Below are 15,723 nucleotides of genomic sequence, written 5' to 3'. Positions count from 1 at the left end.
CCTTCCTCTTTGTTCCGTGAGGCTGTTTTCCCTAAACCACATCCACCTGCCCCACACCTGACATCATATATATGATGTCAGGTGTGGGGCAGGTACAGATGTAGTTAGATTTGCTGCTTGTACAGCCAGTCCCTACAGAAAGCAGGATCGAGCTTCTGATGAATCAACTAATGGGCAGGGGAGTTCAATCCTGCTTGGTTCAGGTGTGCCAGCAAGCTCTTTGACCAAGTTAAGTGACGTGGCTGCTAAGGCTATGATACCACTCTACTCAAAAAGCTATTTCACATAAGGCTGATGTTAGTGAAATTACAATGTAGTCCTATGAATGTTTATTTGGGAATTCAAAAGTAAGCTCCATTTGAGTTCAGTAGAACTCACTTACTCCAAAGCAAGTGTTTATAGGACTAGTCCCCTGCAGAGTAAACGTAAGCAAGTTTACTCAGTTCTGAGTACACTGTTAATGATCATGGCTTTTAATTCCCAGTAAATGTGTTTAGTATTGCAGCCTTGAAATCTGCTTAATTATACTGATAGGGTGATTGGTGAGTTGAGCATTGTTGCATACATGACACACTTCTGAGAATGAATTGGAAAATCTGAAGGTTTTCCACATAAGAATGCAAATATACTTTTTTCCTTCTAGCTGGATCTGATATGCCAGATAATGGAGAATGTTTGGAAGAAGCATAGTCTTGATACTTGGGTCTTCTCATGGTAAGCAGTTATTTTCCATCAAGCCACAATGAGTTTAATTTTGGGGGGGAAAACACACCGCAGAACAGGATAAAAGAAAAGAGTGCTTTGTTTTTTCTTTGTGGTGGTGAAAGTCTGTCATAATTACTTGGCTCCACACGTGATGAACTTGTTAAGAAGTGAATGTTTATCAGAGTTTTACATGTTTCTAAGGTATATTTAATATTCTGTTATATGTGAATTAGACAAATTCACTCATTCAATACTCACCAATAATACAGTGTTCTGCTAATGAAACTCAGTAAAATGTGCTATAGTGGTGGCTTGTAGTCATCATTGGCTTGCATTATATTGTTCCATGTGTACATTCCAGTTTAAGAAGCATCATCCGCCTGAAAACTTAATGGCCAGTACCTGAAGAACTGCTCAAGCAGTTCTGTAAACCAAAGGAAGCTCTGAGTTTTAGTTTCTTGAATGCCAGCCCCAGCCCCCTGCCATATAGGGAATCATGTTTGAAACTGAGTGGACATCTCAAAGCAGTTAATGATATGACATGGGGAGGCCAAAGAAAAATGTTAAAAATTCTACCAGGTGTGTTCAAGCTGTTGGATCTGCCTCTTTGGATCCTGACCAAAGAGAACTTGGCCTTCAACTATGTGTCTCATGCAGGCATATGTACCAGGCAGCTGAGATTGTATGTTTGATGGCCAATGTGTGGCCTCTGCCTAATGTATCCCTCTTATTCTGTTGCTGGTTGTCCAGTGGTGTCATATTTCCAGGCTGTACTTCCAAGTCCTTAAATACATGTTTCTTATTTCCAGTAAGATCTCCAGCTTTAATAAGGCACCCAAATAATGGAACTTTATCTTTTTCTTTTCCTTGGGACCCATCTTCCTATACTATTCCTGACTTGGATGTGATCTCTCTCTCCACCCCACCCTGAATTCTTTGGGTAGCGCTGCCTCCATATGAGTGGGATGCCATGACTGCACTGCTGTAGCTAGTCTCTGTAGTTTGGATTTACTGATATAAGTTGTTGATTTTGAGGAATTCCTAGGCAATTAATTGTCCAGTCAGTTTCTGCTTGCTGTTTTGAACCTTAAGCATTCAAACATTATATTTACCTCAGTGTGGACTTCCACTAACTGGCTACACGTGAGGCCATCATGTAGAGGGAGCTTTGTGTAGATGCCTAGCACACAATTGCCTTTAAATAAATGTGAGGGTAGCACTGTGTTAATAGCAGCGGATTGGTGCAAAAATTGGTGAGACAGGACTTTCCCTTGCAGAAGCCATGCTGGCTCTGCTTCAGCAAGGCTTGTCCTTCTTTGTGCTTAGTTAATCTAGCTTTAATAATACTTTCTACCAGTTTTCCAGGGACAGAAGTTAAGCTAACTGGCCTGTAATTTCCGGGATCCCCTCTGGATCCCTTTTTGAATATTGGCGTTACATTTGCCACTTTCCAGTCCTCAGGCACAGAGGAGGACCCGAGGGACAAGTTACATACTTTAGTTAGCAGATCAGCAATTTCACATTTGAGTTCTTTGAGAACTCTCAGGTGGATGCCATCCATTTCTGGCTAGATGTCAGAAACAAGTATCAAGCTTTGTCTTGTATTGCAGGATATGGAGGCTCTTTATATTGTTTTGTTATACTCCACCCTGAGATTGCTTGTTAATGAAGAGCAGGCTAAAAATACTTTAAATGTATAAACAAGTCTGCATATTTCCTCAACCTTTTTTTCTTTCTCTTGCATACTGGCTTTGGCATGAAGATTCAGGCTTAATGCCCTGCTTTGTAAACTGCTACTAAATTAAACCAGAGTTCCCTATTTTTGGACAAAACAGGGAACTCTGATTAAACAAAACAGGACCTCCACATTAAAGCCAGCTCATGAAAGGAGGAGTGAGTAAAGAGTGTGCAGACCTGACACTTGCTCCTGGCTATATAAAACATGCTTTATGAAGCTGGGCTGTCAATAACGAAGTATGCTGAATTGCTTAGCAATATATTGTTCTTGTATTCCATGCTGTTCTTGTTTGTCTTTTCTGCAGTAGACAGCAAGGAAGATCAGATGTGAATGTCGTGTTCCATGTCATGTGTTGGATTCTACAGGCCACCAATGGAATGTGTGTGCCCTTGCCTCCTGGTAAGCCTTCCAGGAGAAAAGCTGTAGGTTTCGTTAATTTAGGCAAGGAGGCCTTGTGTGCTCTAGCAATTAGGTTGTTGGCCTGGAGACATGAGTTTAGGTGAACTTTGGGCCAGTCTTTATCCCTGAGCCTAACCTACCTCATAGGGTAGTTGTGAGAATATAATTTTGTGAGGGCCAATCTCAGTTCCTTGGAGGAAAGTGTGGAATATAAATGTAATAAATGGTACCTTTTTGCAGAGGCTAGCTTTCTTCTAAGTAAGTAGTAATAAAACAAAGCTAAATAAGCTTTGGTTCAGTCCCCAAGGGGGGTTGTATATAAGGGAACCTGAAAGCTTGTATTTTATTATTTATTACAGTTATTGATTTCCTGCCTTTCAGATCCTACCCAAGGCAGTTACAAGTGGCATGAGAATACAAAATAGCAATACCAACACATTGGTGGCAGGTGACCTTGTGTGGCAGGGGGCAGTCCAACTGGAGCTAGAGGAGAAGCTTGGTGGTATCTTTGCTTGTGTCTGTGCCACCTCCTCTCTCTCTTCATGTTGTCAAAATAATACTTTCTTATCTAGCAGTATTAAAAATCAGACTAACAGATGAACCTCAGTTTGAACTCATTATATGCCATCATCCACACACCATTATAACGAATATTCTTGGTGTTCAAATATGTTGGCAAATTACTGGTCCTGGCTGAGACAGCTAGAACAGAATGCTGTTTCCATAACCAATTAACCTTCATGAGCCGCTAGACTAATCTTACACTGAATGAGTGGTACTTGGCCCAAAGGAGGATTCAGAAGGGCCATCCATGAAAAGGGTAATTGTCCTTACGATGTTGACCACGCTATTAACAGCAGGCAGCTTTCTAAGGAGCAGCTTTGGAGACATTTCTTAACACCAACCCTGTATCTCCACGTTGCTGCACAATTTGCCAACGCGGCAAAGGATTTCTCATTGGACCCAATAGACTTGGCCTGGTTTTTAATCCAATTAAGAATGTTCTTGCCAGAGAACTTGGCTAATCATCTTCTCACTTGTGAGACCATGATGAGTGGTTGCACAACGACATGCTGGGGGAATAAGCTCACTTTGGTCTGACTAGCAGTATTAAATTCTCGACTTCTTCATTGCTGTTTTTGGGGATGCTTGATGGCAGATGAATGTGCCAGTGCAGGATGTGTTTTGTGAAGTTATTTTTTCTTTTAAAAATAAGAGGGTTTTAATAGCAAAGAATCTTATTTTATGTCTCAGTGAGATGCCAGAGAATTGTCTGCTGCTACTTCTTAACTGATTTAAAATATTTGTTGTTTCACACTTATTGGTATGCTAGAGTAAAACATACAAGGATTTAAAGCTGGCTTTGAATCCCGGTTCAAAAGAGAATCTTAGCCAGCCTTAATATGGGAAACATTTGTGCTGACCTAACTTAAAGGGCAGGAGAGGGGAACCCCCCCTTGGTTCCATAGCCATTCATGATCTCTTAATCATGGTTAATAGCACAGCTGCCCCTACCCAACTGCTTCAAGCATGCTGTCTTATTCCCAACTGGGGGAGGTTGTGGTGGAAGATGTATATATTATTTATTTATCTATTTATTATTTTATGTATATCCTGCTCGTCCTCCTGAAGGGGGCTAGGGCAGCAAGCATGCCATTAACAGAGTACAAGAAAAACTTCTAAAAACAGTTAAGACGGTTCTGCTTGATTATGGTATTGAAATGATCGTACTATCTTGTCCTCTCCCATCTTGCCACCTCTGCCACCCTGCACAGTGGCAGAATTAACCAGACTTAAGCCATCCAAGGCAGATGCTTTTACAGTTTTTCCTCAGAAATATCCATTGACGAAGATTTTGCCAGCTTCCTGGATATTCTTTCAGTTAGGGAACTTTCCTCAGTATCTGGTTAAAGTTTGTACTGATGAACTGAAACCCATTTGCTGTTGGACTTGTCTTCTGTGGCCAGCAGGGAGCATCTTGTTTTCCCTCTGCCTTTAAGTCTTCCAGCACAGATTATCCCTCCTGCCCCCCTCCAGACACACACACTTCAAATATGTGAAAATGGAAATGGACTGCCTTCAAGTCGATCCCGTCTTATGGTGACCCTATGAATAGGGTTTTCATGGTAAGCAGTAGTCACGGGGTTTACCATTGCCTCCCTCTGAGGCTAGTCCTCCCCAGCTGGCTAGGGCCTGCTCTGCTTGCCACAGCTGCACAAGCCAGCCCCTTCCTTGTCCGCAACAACCAGCTGGGAGGCAACTGGGCTCCTTGGGACTATGCAGCTTGCCCACGGCTGCACAGGTGGCAGGGCACGTAACTCCTGAGCCACTCACTGTGGGGGTGATCTTTAGCTGGCCCTTGACACCCAGGAGACAAGAGCGGGGATTTGAACTCTCAGACTCCAAACTCCCAGCCAGGCTCTCCTCCCCACTGTGCTATACCAGCTATATGTGAAATATATAGTAGCAACATATACAGCCGGTATACATTTTTACTACTACGCTGGTCTGAACAGCTTTTAATATTTAAGATCACTGGCTCCAAATCTATCCCCCAAAATGGGACCTATCGCATTGTTAAAAAATATAATTACTTAGATTCTCAAATGCGTATGTGTTTGATGAGAAGGTAATGTTATGTTTTGACATGCTTTCCAGAAATGTGTATCGTACCAACAGAATTATTTCATATTCAGAACTGTTAAACATCATAATGATATTTAGAGGCAATTTTCACAACAAATCATTTACTGCTCTCATTGGTGTCTGATGAGGTGTTCCCCAACCACTGGAATATTCATACAGCTTCTGATAAGATTTCCCCCCTGAACAATCTCTCTCAAAATGTAGGATTTCATACTCTGCATATGGACCTGGGCGTGCGATGTCTCCCTTTGCATACGCTCTTGCATTACATTGACCATGGTGTGCTACATCTGACAGAGAAGTGGGTAATGAAGCTTTTGAAAGGTAAGGTGAATTTTGTAGCAATGCTGAATAGAAGATGACCCAAGTAACAACTTTAATATGGAAATCGAATGTCCCTGTCCTATGTGAAGGTGACTTGGGCTTGTTTCACACTATGCCCTTGGTATATAGGTTATATATGTGATAGGATGCAGGAGAACGCCTTGGGTCTCCATTGTCACACATATAGCAGGAAGTTCAATATAAATGAAGCCTGCATGTATATGATTATTATGATTATTTAAATTTATATCCTGCCCTTCATCCCAGAAGGAGCCCTGTGTGTGTGTGTGTAATATATGCTCATGTGATTGAACTGCTAAGAAAAAAAGTTTGTTACAAAAGATTTTGTAGGTTTTGGTTCAGAGTAAACATTCTATGACATGACATAAGGCTAAGATTCACACCAGCATCTCACTGTTCTTCAAACCCTTGGAGCTTGGAAAAGTTACCTTTTCAAACTACAACTCCCATCAGCCCCAGCCAGCATGGCCACTGGATTGGGCTGATGGGAGATGTAGTTCAAAAAAGTAACTTTTCTAAACTCTGCTTATAGTATTGGTCAAGAGAGGGAGTTGACCATTAGTTTTAGAAATTTTGTGAAGGGTAGCTGTGTTAGTCTGCTATAGCAAAAGCATCAAGTCTTGTGGCACCTTTCATAGACACTGCTCCACAAAAGCTTATACCATAATTCATTACACTTTAAGATGCCACAAGACTCTTTTCCATATACATATTATATTATCTATTTAATATTACTTTCAACTCGAACATTATAAGTGCAGCAAAGAACATGGTAAAGTGTAGAAAATTGCAAAAATATCTGATTTAATGGAATTTATGTAAATACAGAAGGTCAGGGGGGAAAGGAAAAAATGTTGTATTAAGGTGCTTTTATTTCTGTAAACAGTGGCGTAATCTAGATCTAAAATTAATATACATTGCAGTAATTTGATGTAAACCTTTTGCATGTATGTTCTGATCATACAGTGTTTGGGCTGTTTGTCACTGACTATGTTCAAGTAATGCTTGTGCTGATGAAGTTGTAATGTGTTTATCTTGGACATGGAAGTACTGGGAAAGGGCTTCATTTCCACCAGAGCACTGTATGGCTTTATGATAACATGACCACAGTATTTCCTTAGAAGCTCATTTTGTATTGCAGATCTCCTCTATGGTGCTTTTGCTTTATGTAGCTCAGTTCAGCTTGATTAGGGGAATAGGCGGCCTCCGGCAACTATAAAACATCTAACTTGACTGAACTAATCATCTGATCAGTCTCGGTTTCCAAACTGTGAAACAGGCTGCAGAGACTGGTGTTTTGGTTCTTCATTGGGATTTTGTTGTTTTGTATAACAAGATTAATTCTCCTCGGTTAATGTTTGTGTTTTGTGGTGATAAGAGATGTTATGATTCAGAGAATATTCTTAATCTCTACTTAAAAGGCTTGTTGAAAGAGGAAGGTCTTCAGTAGGCACCAAAAAAAATAAAAATAACACAGATGGTGCTTGTCTAATATTTAAGGGGAGGGAATTCCAAAGTGTTGGTGCTACAACACTAAAGGTCTGCTTCCTATGTTGATAAGATGGTATCTACAGGAGGCCCTCTCCTGCAGAACACAGTGATCCCCTGGGTATATAAGGAATAAGATGATTTTTCAGATATCCTAGTCCCAAGCTGCATAGGGTTTTATACACCAATATTAGGCCCAGAATGCTGTCTTCAGTTAGGCCTGCCCAAGAGTGAACTTATCCGGGATCGCATGGGGTTATAGACCCCTTACTTTGTGGGGAACAGGGTCCCAGCCAGGTCCCTATGTATGAGCCAATCATCATGAAAGGGGAGCATGATAGCCACTGAGGAGAGCTCTTGTCCTTTCTCCTGACTGGAGCCAGTCAGAGTGAAAGAAGGTGAGTCAGCCACTGAGAAGACTAACACAGCCTACCCTTTCATGATGATTGGTTCTTAGGAATGTCTCTTGTAGTGGAGTATGGACTTGGAGACAGTAAGGAGAGCAAGGGACTTGAGGGAAAGTGTTGCTGTGACGGGGCGTGGCTGTGACAGTTATGAAAGGACCCTGCACTTCTGAATTTGCCACTGCACTACTGGGCCTGCCTGATGCCATTACTGTTTTTGGCACCATATTAAAACTTTCCTCTCCTCTCAGGCATTTGATGTGAGAGCAGCATGTGATGAGCTGTTTTTACTGGTCATTAGTTTTGTTTTGTGGCTACTTGTATATTCAGTGAGTTTTGATTTTGTTAATTTTATGTGGTATGTTTTTGTTATTATATGGATTCATTATTTTTTTGATTTAGTTTTAAACTTTGTATTTTATGTTTGGTTTTGTGTATTTTTATACTTCTGCAAGTTGCCTTGGGTCATTTCTGAGCAAAACGAAGAAATTTAATAAATAACAATTACTGCAATCAGTGGGATTTACTTCTATTGATAGGATTGGGTGCAGTTAAAATTATAACCATCGTTACTGGGAAGTAAATGACACTCAAATTTACAGGAGTTATTTTCAAGCAGATACGTTGGGTTACAGAGCTAGAAGTTGCCTTCTATTTTTATTGCATAGCCTGTGATACCTATTATAAATAGCCAAATGTTGAGAGAGTCTAAAATCTAATTGTTGAATGTGTTTCTTCTACCTAGATAATATTGGTTGGTTAATTTTCTTTGATTTTTTTTCAAGATAAATGGATCCTATGTCGTATTCTTGTTCGTATGTGCAATATTTAATCCTCTTTTCATTCCCAAAGTCCCATTCAGTGATAAATGTTTTTGTGTGGATGCATGGGCAGATCCACGCCACACGTTTAAAACACATGGCTTCTTCCCCCAAATAATCATGGGAATTGCAGTTTGTTAAGGGTGCTGGAAATTGTAGTTCTGTGAAGAAAAAATTACAGTTCCCAGGATTATTTGAGGGAAGTAATGTAATAAAATGTGCCTTGAAAGTATGGCATGGATCTGTCCTATGTGCATAATACTGTATAAGACATATTCTTTCTACTTGTTTACAATTGCTGTAATTACTATAGGTTTGAGCTGATAGAATTAATATTTTTCTTTTTGTCATATTTTGTTTTAGAGCTGGACAACACTGAAAAGAATGAAAAGCTCAAACTAAGTATCCTCACAAGGCTCCCTGAGGTAACTGTGATTTATTTGTTTTGTCTTGGATCTGTTTGCAGTGCACATACAGTATGTGCTATTGATAAAGTCAGCCATAGCTTTTAATTCCATTAAAAGACCCACGCAAATTCTAGAAATTTGGCTTATGGGGGCGTATAGCTGTTTTGGGTAACTGTAAATGGCCATTCATAACGTCTAAGCCTTATGTTGCTTTGAGTTTGCCTTTCTGGGGGGAAAAGCAAATAATAAATAGTAATAGTAATGATGATGATGTATGTTGAAAACACATCATAGTTTGGGTTGGAGTCTTATTGCTATAAGTTAGTGGGAAAACTACCTAGACGCCTGGTTTGTAATTAGCTATTGACAAGGGACAGCACAGGCTGAAAAGCCAACACGATTGGCTCTTGCCACTGATTCACTCCTGCAGAGGTAGTGAGACAGAATCCTCATTTGCACATAACACTAATTCAAGCAACGGTTTAGTGTGAACTCCTGGGATTGTGGCCACTTTGCTTCTCCCCAGTTTTGCTGTTCTCAGCTTAGCCATGATTTGGCTTACTATGTTATTTGAACCTGGGCTTGTGGTTTATGAGAACGTTGCTGATGTGGTTGCCGCTCTGGTGGAGTGAGCCACTATCCTGGCTGGCTGCGTGAGCCACAGTGAAGCATATACCAAGGTGATGCATGCTTTGATCCACCTAGCTAGTGTAGAGGTGGAAAACGTGTTCCCTAATGAAGCTGGGTGAAATGACACAAATAAACTATCTATCTTGTGAATAGGTTTAGTTTTGGAAATGTATACTTTTAAGGCCCTTCTTACTCCAAGGGAGTGCCACCCCTTTTTTGTGGGGTGAATAGGATTTGGACAGAAGGAAGGTAGCACTAGCTCTTGTTGACAGTGAAAGGCAGATAATATTTTAGGATGAAAGGAAGGGTCAGTACGGAGTACTACCCTATCCTTATGAAAAACAGAAATTCTTATCCACAGAAAGAGCATTCAACTCAGACACTCTACAGGCCAAAGTAATGTCCACAAGGAACAGGACCTTAAAGGATAGCAGGCGAAGAGAGACTTGACTTAAGGGTTCAAAAGGAGGCTTTCGTAGAGCCGTTAACACTTTGTGCAGGTCCCAAATCTGGTAACAATGGACTGTAGGTGGCACAGATATAGTTGCCCCTCGAAGGAAACGCTTCAGGAATGGGTGAGAGCCCAGCGGTTTTTCTGGAGAATTAGATAGAATTGATGACAATGTCGAAGCCTGGCGTCTCAGGGTGTTTGGTCGAAGACCCAATGCTAAGCCCACTTGTAGGAATGAATCTCTTTAATACCTGCTTTGCTTGGAGTTATACCTTTTTTCTGTGCCCAAGACAAGAAGGCCTTCCATGTAGCGTCATATATTCTAACAGTAGAAGGTCATCTGGAGGCCATCATTGTCTCCACCACTTGGATCAGAATGCCTCTCTTCAAGAGACGTTGCCACTCAATCTCCAGACATGAAGTGCCAACCAACCGGGATCTGGATGGAGAACCTGTCCCTGTGACAATAGATCTTCCCTGAGGGGGATTTGCCATGACAGGTAGAGGAGTTCCGGAAACCAAGGTCTCCTTGGCCACCAAGGAGCTACCAGCAGAATTGTTGCCCTTTCGGCTCGGATTTTCTAAATTACTTTGGGGAGGATCGGCAGTGGCGGAAAGGCATACAACTGACCTGGAAGCCATTGAGACGTCAGAGCATCTGTTCCCTCTGCTTCTGGTGTCGTGTACCTGGCGAAGAACCTTTGTACTTGGCAGTTGAGACGGGTGGCAAAGAGGTCTACTTTGACTCTGCCGAATCATGTCACTATCTCCTGAAAGGCCTTTGGGTGTAGTTTCCATTCCCCCTGATGTACTTTCTCGTGACTCAACCAGTCTGCCTGTTGTCCTCCCCTCTGAGGTATTCTGCCTGGACTGAATCCAGATTTTCTTCTGCCCAGTGAAAGATGAGGAAAGCTTCCTGCTGGAGGAGGGGAGAGTGCGTGTCCCCCTGATGGTTCAAATGAGATTTGGCAGACACGTGTTTTCTGACAAGTACTGCCCCCAACCGTCTGGACCATGTGGAATGCCTCAGGGCCAGGTGAATTGCCTGAAGTTCCAGGAGATTGATTGGAAGCATGGATTCCTGCAGTGTCCATGTTCCTTGCACCATCTGGCTGTCGCAAATGGCTCCCCAGCCCACTAGGCTGGCATCTGAAGTGATCAATGTACATGGGGGATCCTGGAATGGCACCCCCTTTAACAAATTGGGCTTGTGTGTCCACCACATCAAGGACTGACAGACCGCTGGTGACAGTACTACTCTCTAGTGTTGCCGGGTTGCTATCTCACTCTGGAAAGGCTGCAATGCCCACTGTACGGGGTGAGAGTGATGACGCGACCATGGAGTCATGACCATCAACCCCAGAACAGAAGCCAGCTCCATCAGGTCTGCTGATGGTGAAGCAGCTGATGGTGAAGATATGACACTGTAGCACGTATCTTGTTGCCCGTGTCCTGTGTCCTGTGTCCTGCTATGAGCCTGTAGTGGCCCCAGATGCACAATGCGAAGGGAGGAGAATAACTGGCTGTTGGTTTGGTTAATTAGGAAGCCATGATCCTTCAGGCAGGCCAAGGTGACGTGCAGATCTTCCCAGGCCTTGGTTAGGAATGGGGAAGGAATCAGGAAGTCATCTAGGTAGGGAAATACATTGACTTCCTGCTTCCTGAGGTGTGCCACCAAAGCAACCATGATCTTCGTGAATACCCTGGGGGTAGATGACAGGCCGGAGGGCATGGTCCTGTACTGGAAATAGTCGTTCCATACTGCAAACCTGAGGTAGCATCTGTGATGAGGAAAAATAAGGACGTGGAGGTAGGCCTCCTTTGATTGAGGTGAGGAAGTCTCCCTTTCTCAGCACCTCCTTGATTGAAAGTAAGGTGTCCATGCGAAACTTGCAGTATTTTATGTATTAGTTCAGGTTCTTCAGCTCGAGTACCACCCTGAATAAACCATCTTTTTTCGCAACAGTAAAGAATATTGAGTAATTTCCCCCAAAACTCTCCCGTCGGGACAGGTTCTATTGCTGTGATTTGAAGAAGATGGGAAATCGCTTGAAGGGTCCTTGAGATGCCAAGAGGAGAGATGGGACAAGATGGGGGGATGTGAATTCCAACCTCAAGCCGTACTGGAGGGGGTGTAACACCCATTGGTCTGATGATATGTCCCTCCACCACTAAGCAAAGCGTTGGAGGTGTCCTCCCACTGGAGGGATGTTGGCATCAGAATTGATGCTTATTCCCTCGCACCTGGGGTCCAAATCCCAGTCTGTTGGGGAAGTGTGGTTGGCCTTTTGTCTGGGTATGTTTTCTATTCCAGAAAGGGCGACTAGTTCAGGTGTCCCTTGTCTTTCCTGATGCCCTAGAGCCCCGAAAGGACTGTGATGGTGGATATAGGTGAAAGGCTCTTCGAAAGGGCCTTCTATCATCTCTCTTCCTAGTGGAAGGCATAGACTTTTTCTTTCCTTAGATTCCAAGACGCCTGCTATGACTTCATCGCCAAACAACTTACCTCCCACGTAGGGTTCTGAAGCGAGATTAGAGCAGGCTGTGGTATCTGCTTCCTAGTGGCGCAATCACAGGGTCCTACAAGTGAAGACGCCTGCTGCTAATGACCTTGAAGAAAATTGCATGGCATCCATGGAGGCATCTGCCATAAAGGTTACCACCCAAGAAATTTTTAATAGGGACTTGTGGGTTTTGGCAAGGTCCTGTTGCGGACCATCTAGAAGGTCTTCCAACTATAGAAGATAAGCTCTTGTGAAGATCAAAGAGGCTGCTGCTGCCCGGATGGAAAGCGCACTAGCCTCATGGACCCTTCTGAGGCCCTTGTCAAATTTATGTTCTGTTGCATCCTTGAGGTGAGCATCCGAGTCTTTAAGGTTCAAGGATGGATTTAGTAAATTGACTAAGGTAGCGTCTACCAGCAGGACTTTCAGCTGGTCCATGATATGTTGTTCCAGTTTATAGTATTTGTTAGTGGTCGGCACCGACTTCTTGAACTGCAATGGCAAACTCAGATTTGATCACTTTAGGCAGAAGTGAAGGAAGTTTGAACACCCTAGTCTTGGGTTTTGGGCCTGGGAACACCTCTGAAACCCTAGACACTGAAGGAGCCAGAGGGTCTTCTGGGGAGTTTAAACTGAGGGTCTCCATTGCCTTGCATAGGAGGCAGAGGAAATGAGCCTCTTGAAAAATCCTGTTGGTTGAAACCTCTTCCGAGTCTGATTCCCCACCCCACTCTTCTTCGTGTACGACAATCAGCTAATTGTCTGGGTCAACAGGTGTCTCCTTTGTAGGTTGAGGATGTCTACCTTGGGTGGCAGTGTAAGGATTAATTGAAGTGTGGGTCGGAGGAGGCCACAGGTTTGACAATGAGCGGGCTGTGGATGAGCCTTGTGCCACTTGCATCCCAGATGTGTCCTGTGGGGAGTGCTGTATTGAAGTTGAAGGGGCAGAGGAATCCCTGGCTTAAGAGAGAATCCCTGAGTTGCTCCTTTAATTGTTGCAGCATGTGAGCAGACAGTTGCAACTGAGGAGGCTGGGCATGCAAACAACAGGGTTGGTGCACCCCCCTTGCAATTGATGTGCGTGGGGAGGAGGGGGGGAGTTGGGATCTTTCTCCCCCCAGTACCCTGGAGGACTCTGTGGGATGTAGATGCCTCAAAAAACCCCATGAATTCCTCAGGAGAGGATCTGGCAGAGAAAATAGAATCCAAATCAGCATGAGGTTGAATGCCTTCTTCCTCAGATAATTATTCTTGGTTCCTTTGACTCCTGTAAGCGGCGCTGTTGGTCTTAAGTGCCACACCCTCTGAAGCCACCCTGCCTGCCAAACTACGTGCCTCAGCCACCTCCTGCCTGCTGGTAGAGAGGCAGGCCATGGCTGCCTCAGCCTGAACTTCCATCATGAATGAAGGCCTTAAGGCCTGCCTGGGTAATGGTGGTGGTGCTATGCTTAATTTGGGCAAAGGCGGGAGCAGTTTGGGCCTCTTCGCTGGTTTTTACGACTTGTGGGTTGCCTTCCCCATGGGGGCAACTGCTCTGCGGGACTTATGGGGGCTGGAAGCTGCGACAGTGGCTATGCCTCCATGCGAGTGTTGCTGGTGGGAGGGAGGGTAAGAAGTGACCTCAATGAGGCTGGTGTGCCTTGTAGCAGCCCTCCGCGGGCCAGAAAGCGAACTCTGATGGTGGCAGAAGGAAGATCGATCCTCCTGAGTGTTGCGCTGTTGCTGCTGCTGTGGAGATGGGGCGTTGAGGTAGATAGAATGCTGCCGCTAGTTCCCAGTAGCCGAAGGTAGTGAGGCTGGCGGGGGGGCATTAACTCACAAGTAGCGTTAGTGAGCTGATTCTGATGGAAGCGAGGGTGGCGTGCCCCTGTCCTGAATGGCTTCGTGCCGTGGTGGGGTTCTGGTGGAAGGGGGAGTGGTGCACCCCTGCCTTGGATGGCTTTGTGCCGCTGCGAGGTACTCCAGCAGTGGGGAAAGACCCCCCCTTTTTTTAAAGAAGAGAGACAGTAAAAAACAAGAATAGATGTAGAAGGTGAAAAACAGAACAACTGGGGAAGAAAACGAACACAAACACAAACTATACAGGCCTGAATCACAGAGCAGAGAGAGCGATCAACTGTTCGTGGTGAAGGCAGAAGAGAACTGACCTGGGAATCATGAAGAGCAGGAAGTCTCTGCAAAATTCAACAGTGCTCTTATTTATTTATTTTATTTATTTATTTGATTTTTATACCGCCCGACTAGCATAGCTCTCTGGGCGGTGTACAACAAAGTGCAAAAATATACAAAAATTCCATAGTAAAATAATACAACAATGTAAAAGAATAAGAAAACTAAAAGCAATTACAACACATATTAAAACTAAATTAAGTTAGATTAAAATGCCTTAGAAAAGAGGAAAAGAAGGTTTTGACTTGGCACCGGAAAGACAGTAACGTTGGCGCCAAGCGCACCTCTTCTGCCTTCAACGGCAAGGTTGAGCTAGCTACCCACCTGATATCTTTTCCATGCACAGGAGAAACAAAGCTGATTCTACCTTTGCTACATTTTGTTTTAGGGAGTGGAAGTAGTCAACCAAATGGCATTTCTTCAAGGGTTGCAGTATTGCATCTTAAGTCATTTTAAGCCTTAGGGTCAGGATTCTTCAATTACATTTTAATTTAGGTTTAGAGCCAGAACTAATATTATTTTTACTCCTTTCATTGTATGTAGTTTATTAAGAACGTTAACCTCGTATTCCTTTTTACCCATTGTCTCTTGCTGCAATGGGGAAGATATTGTCCTGATGCTTTCATTGTTGAGTTGGGAGGAAAGAAGTCATACAAAAGTAACAAGAACAGGATGCAAGTACCTGGCACTCAGTAGGGTAGAGCTTTGTATGTTGGATGAAGAGAGCCTAGTGAGCAGTGCTATAGTCTATTGCAGACCTCTGCTAGGCTACATTTGACCTTTTGGGTACTAACTGAAGAATGCTGGAGTCTAAAGACTGCTGTTGGGTAAGGTGGCCACATTGCTTAAGCAGAATTTTTGCTATGGCAGGGGAAAGCCCTCCATTTACTATTAGAGCTCCATCCTCCATTGTTGGCATGTCCACATAAAGCCTATATCTGAAATTGTAGTTTATGCTATTATAGTTTGTTATTTAATTATTATTTGGGCAGACTAAGGCTGCAATCCTAACCCTA

The 15,723-nt window shown here is 43.4% G+C and overlaps 1 protein-coding gene across 3 annotated transcripts in view; it reads left to right on the top strand.

The window, feature by feature from the left end:
* The window catches only part of GSAP (gamma-secretase activating protein), a 70,489-nt gene that overhangs the window by 52,729 nt on the left and 2,037 nt on the right, over positions 1-15,723 (top strand). For all 3 annotated transcript variants that reach the window (XM_061582102.1, XM_061582101.1, XM_061582103.1), the window contains exons 25-28: positions 644-714; positions 2,748-2,842; positions 5,693-5,812; positions 8,910-8,971. In XM_061582102.1, the coding sequence (XP_061438086.1) occupies positions 644-714; positions 2,748-2,842; positions 5,693-5,812; positions 8,910-8,971 (348 nt within the window). The remainder of the gene's footprint in view (positions 1-643; positions 715-2,747; positions 2,843-5,692; positions 5,813-8,909; positions 8,972-15,723) is intronic.

This window comes from Rhineura floridana, chromosome 8 (genome assembly GCF_030035675.1).
Source record: "Rhineura floridana isolate rRhiFlo1 chromosome 8, rRhiFlo1.hap2, whole genome shotgun sequence".
NCBI lineage: Eukaryota > Metazoa > Chordata > Lepidosauria > Squamata > Rhineuridae > Rhineura > Rhineura floridana.
The sequence above is the reverse complement of the archived record's forward strand: the minus strand, read 5'-3'. Positions and strand labels throughout refer to the sequence as shown.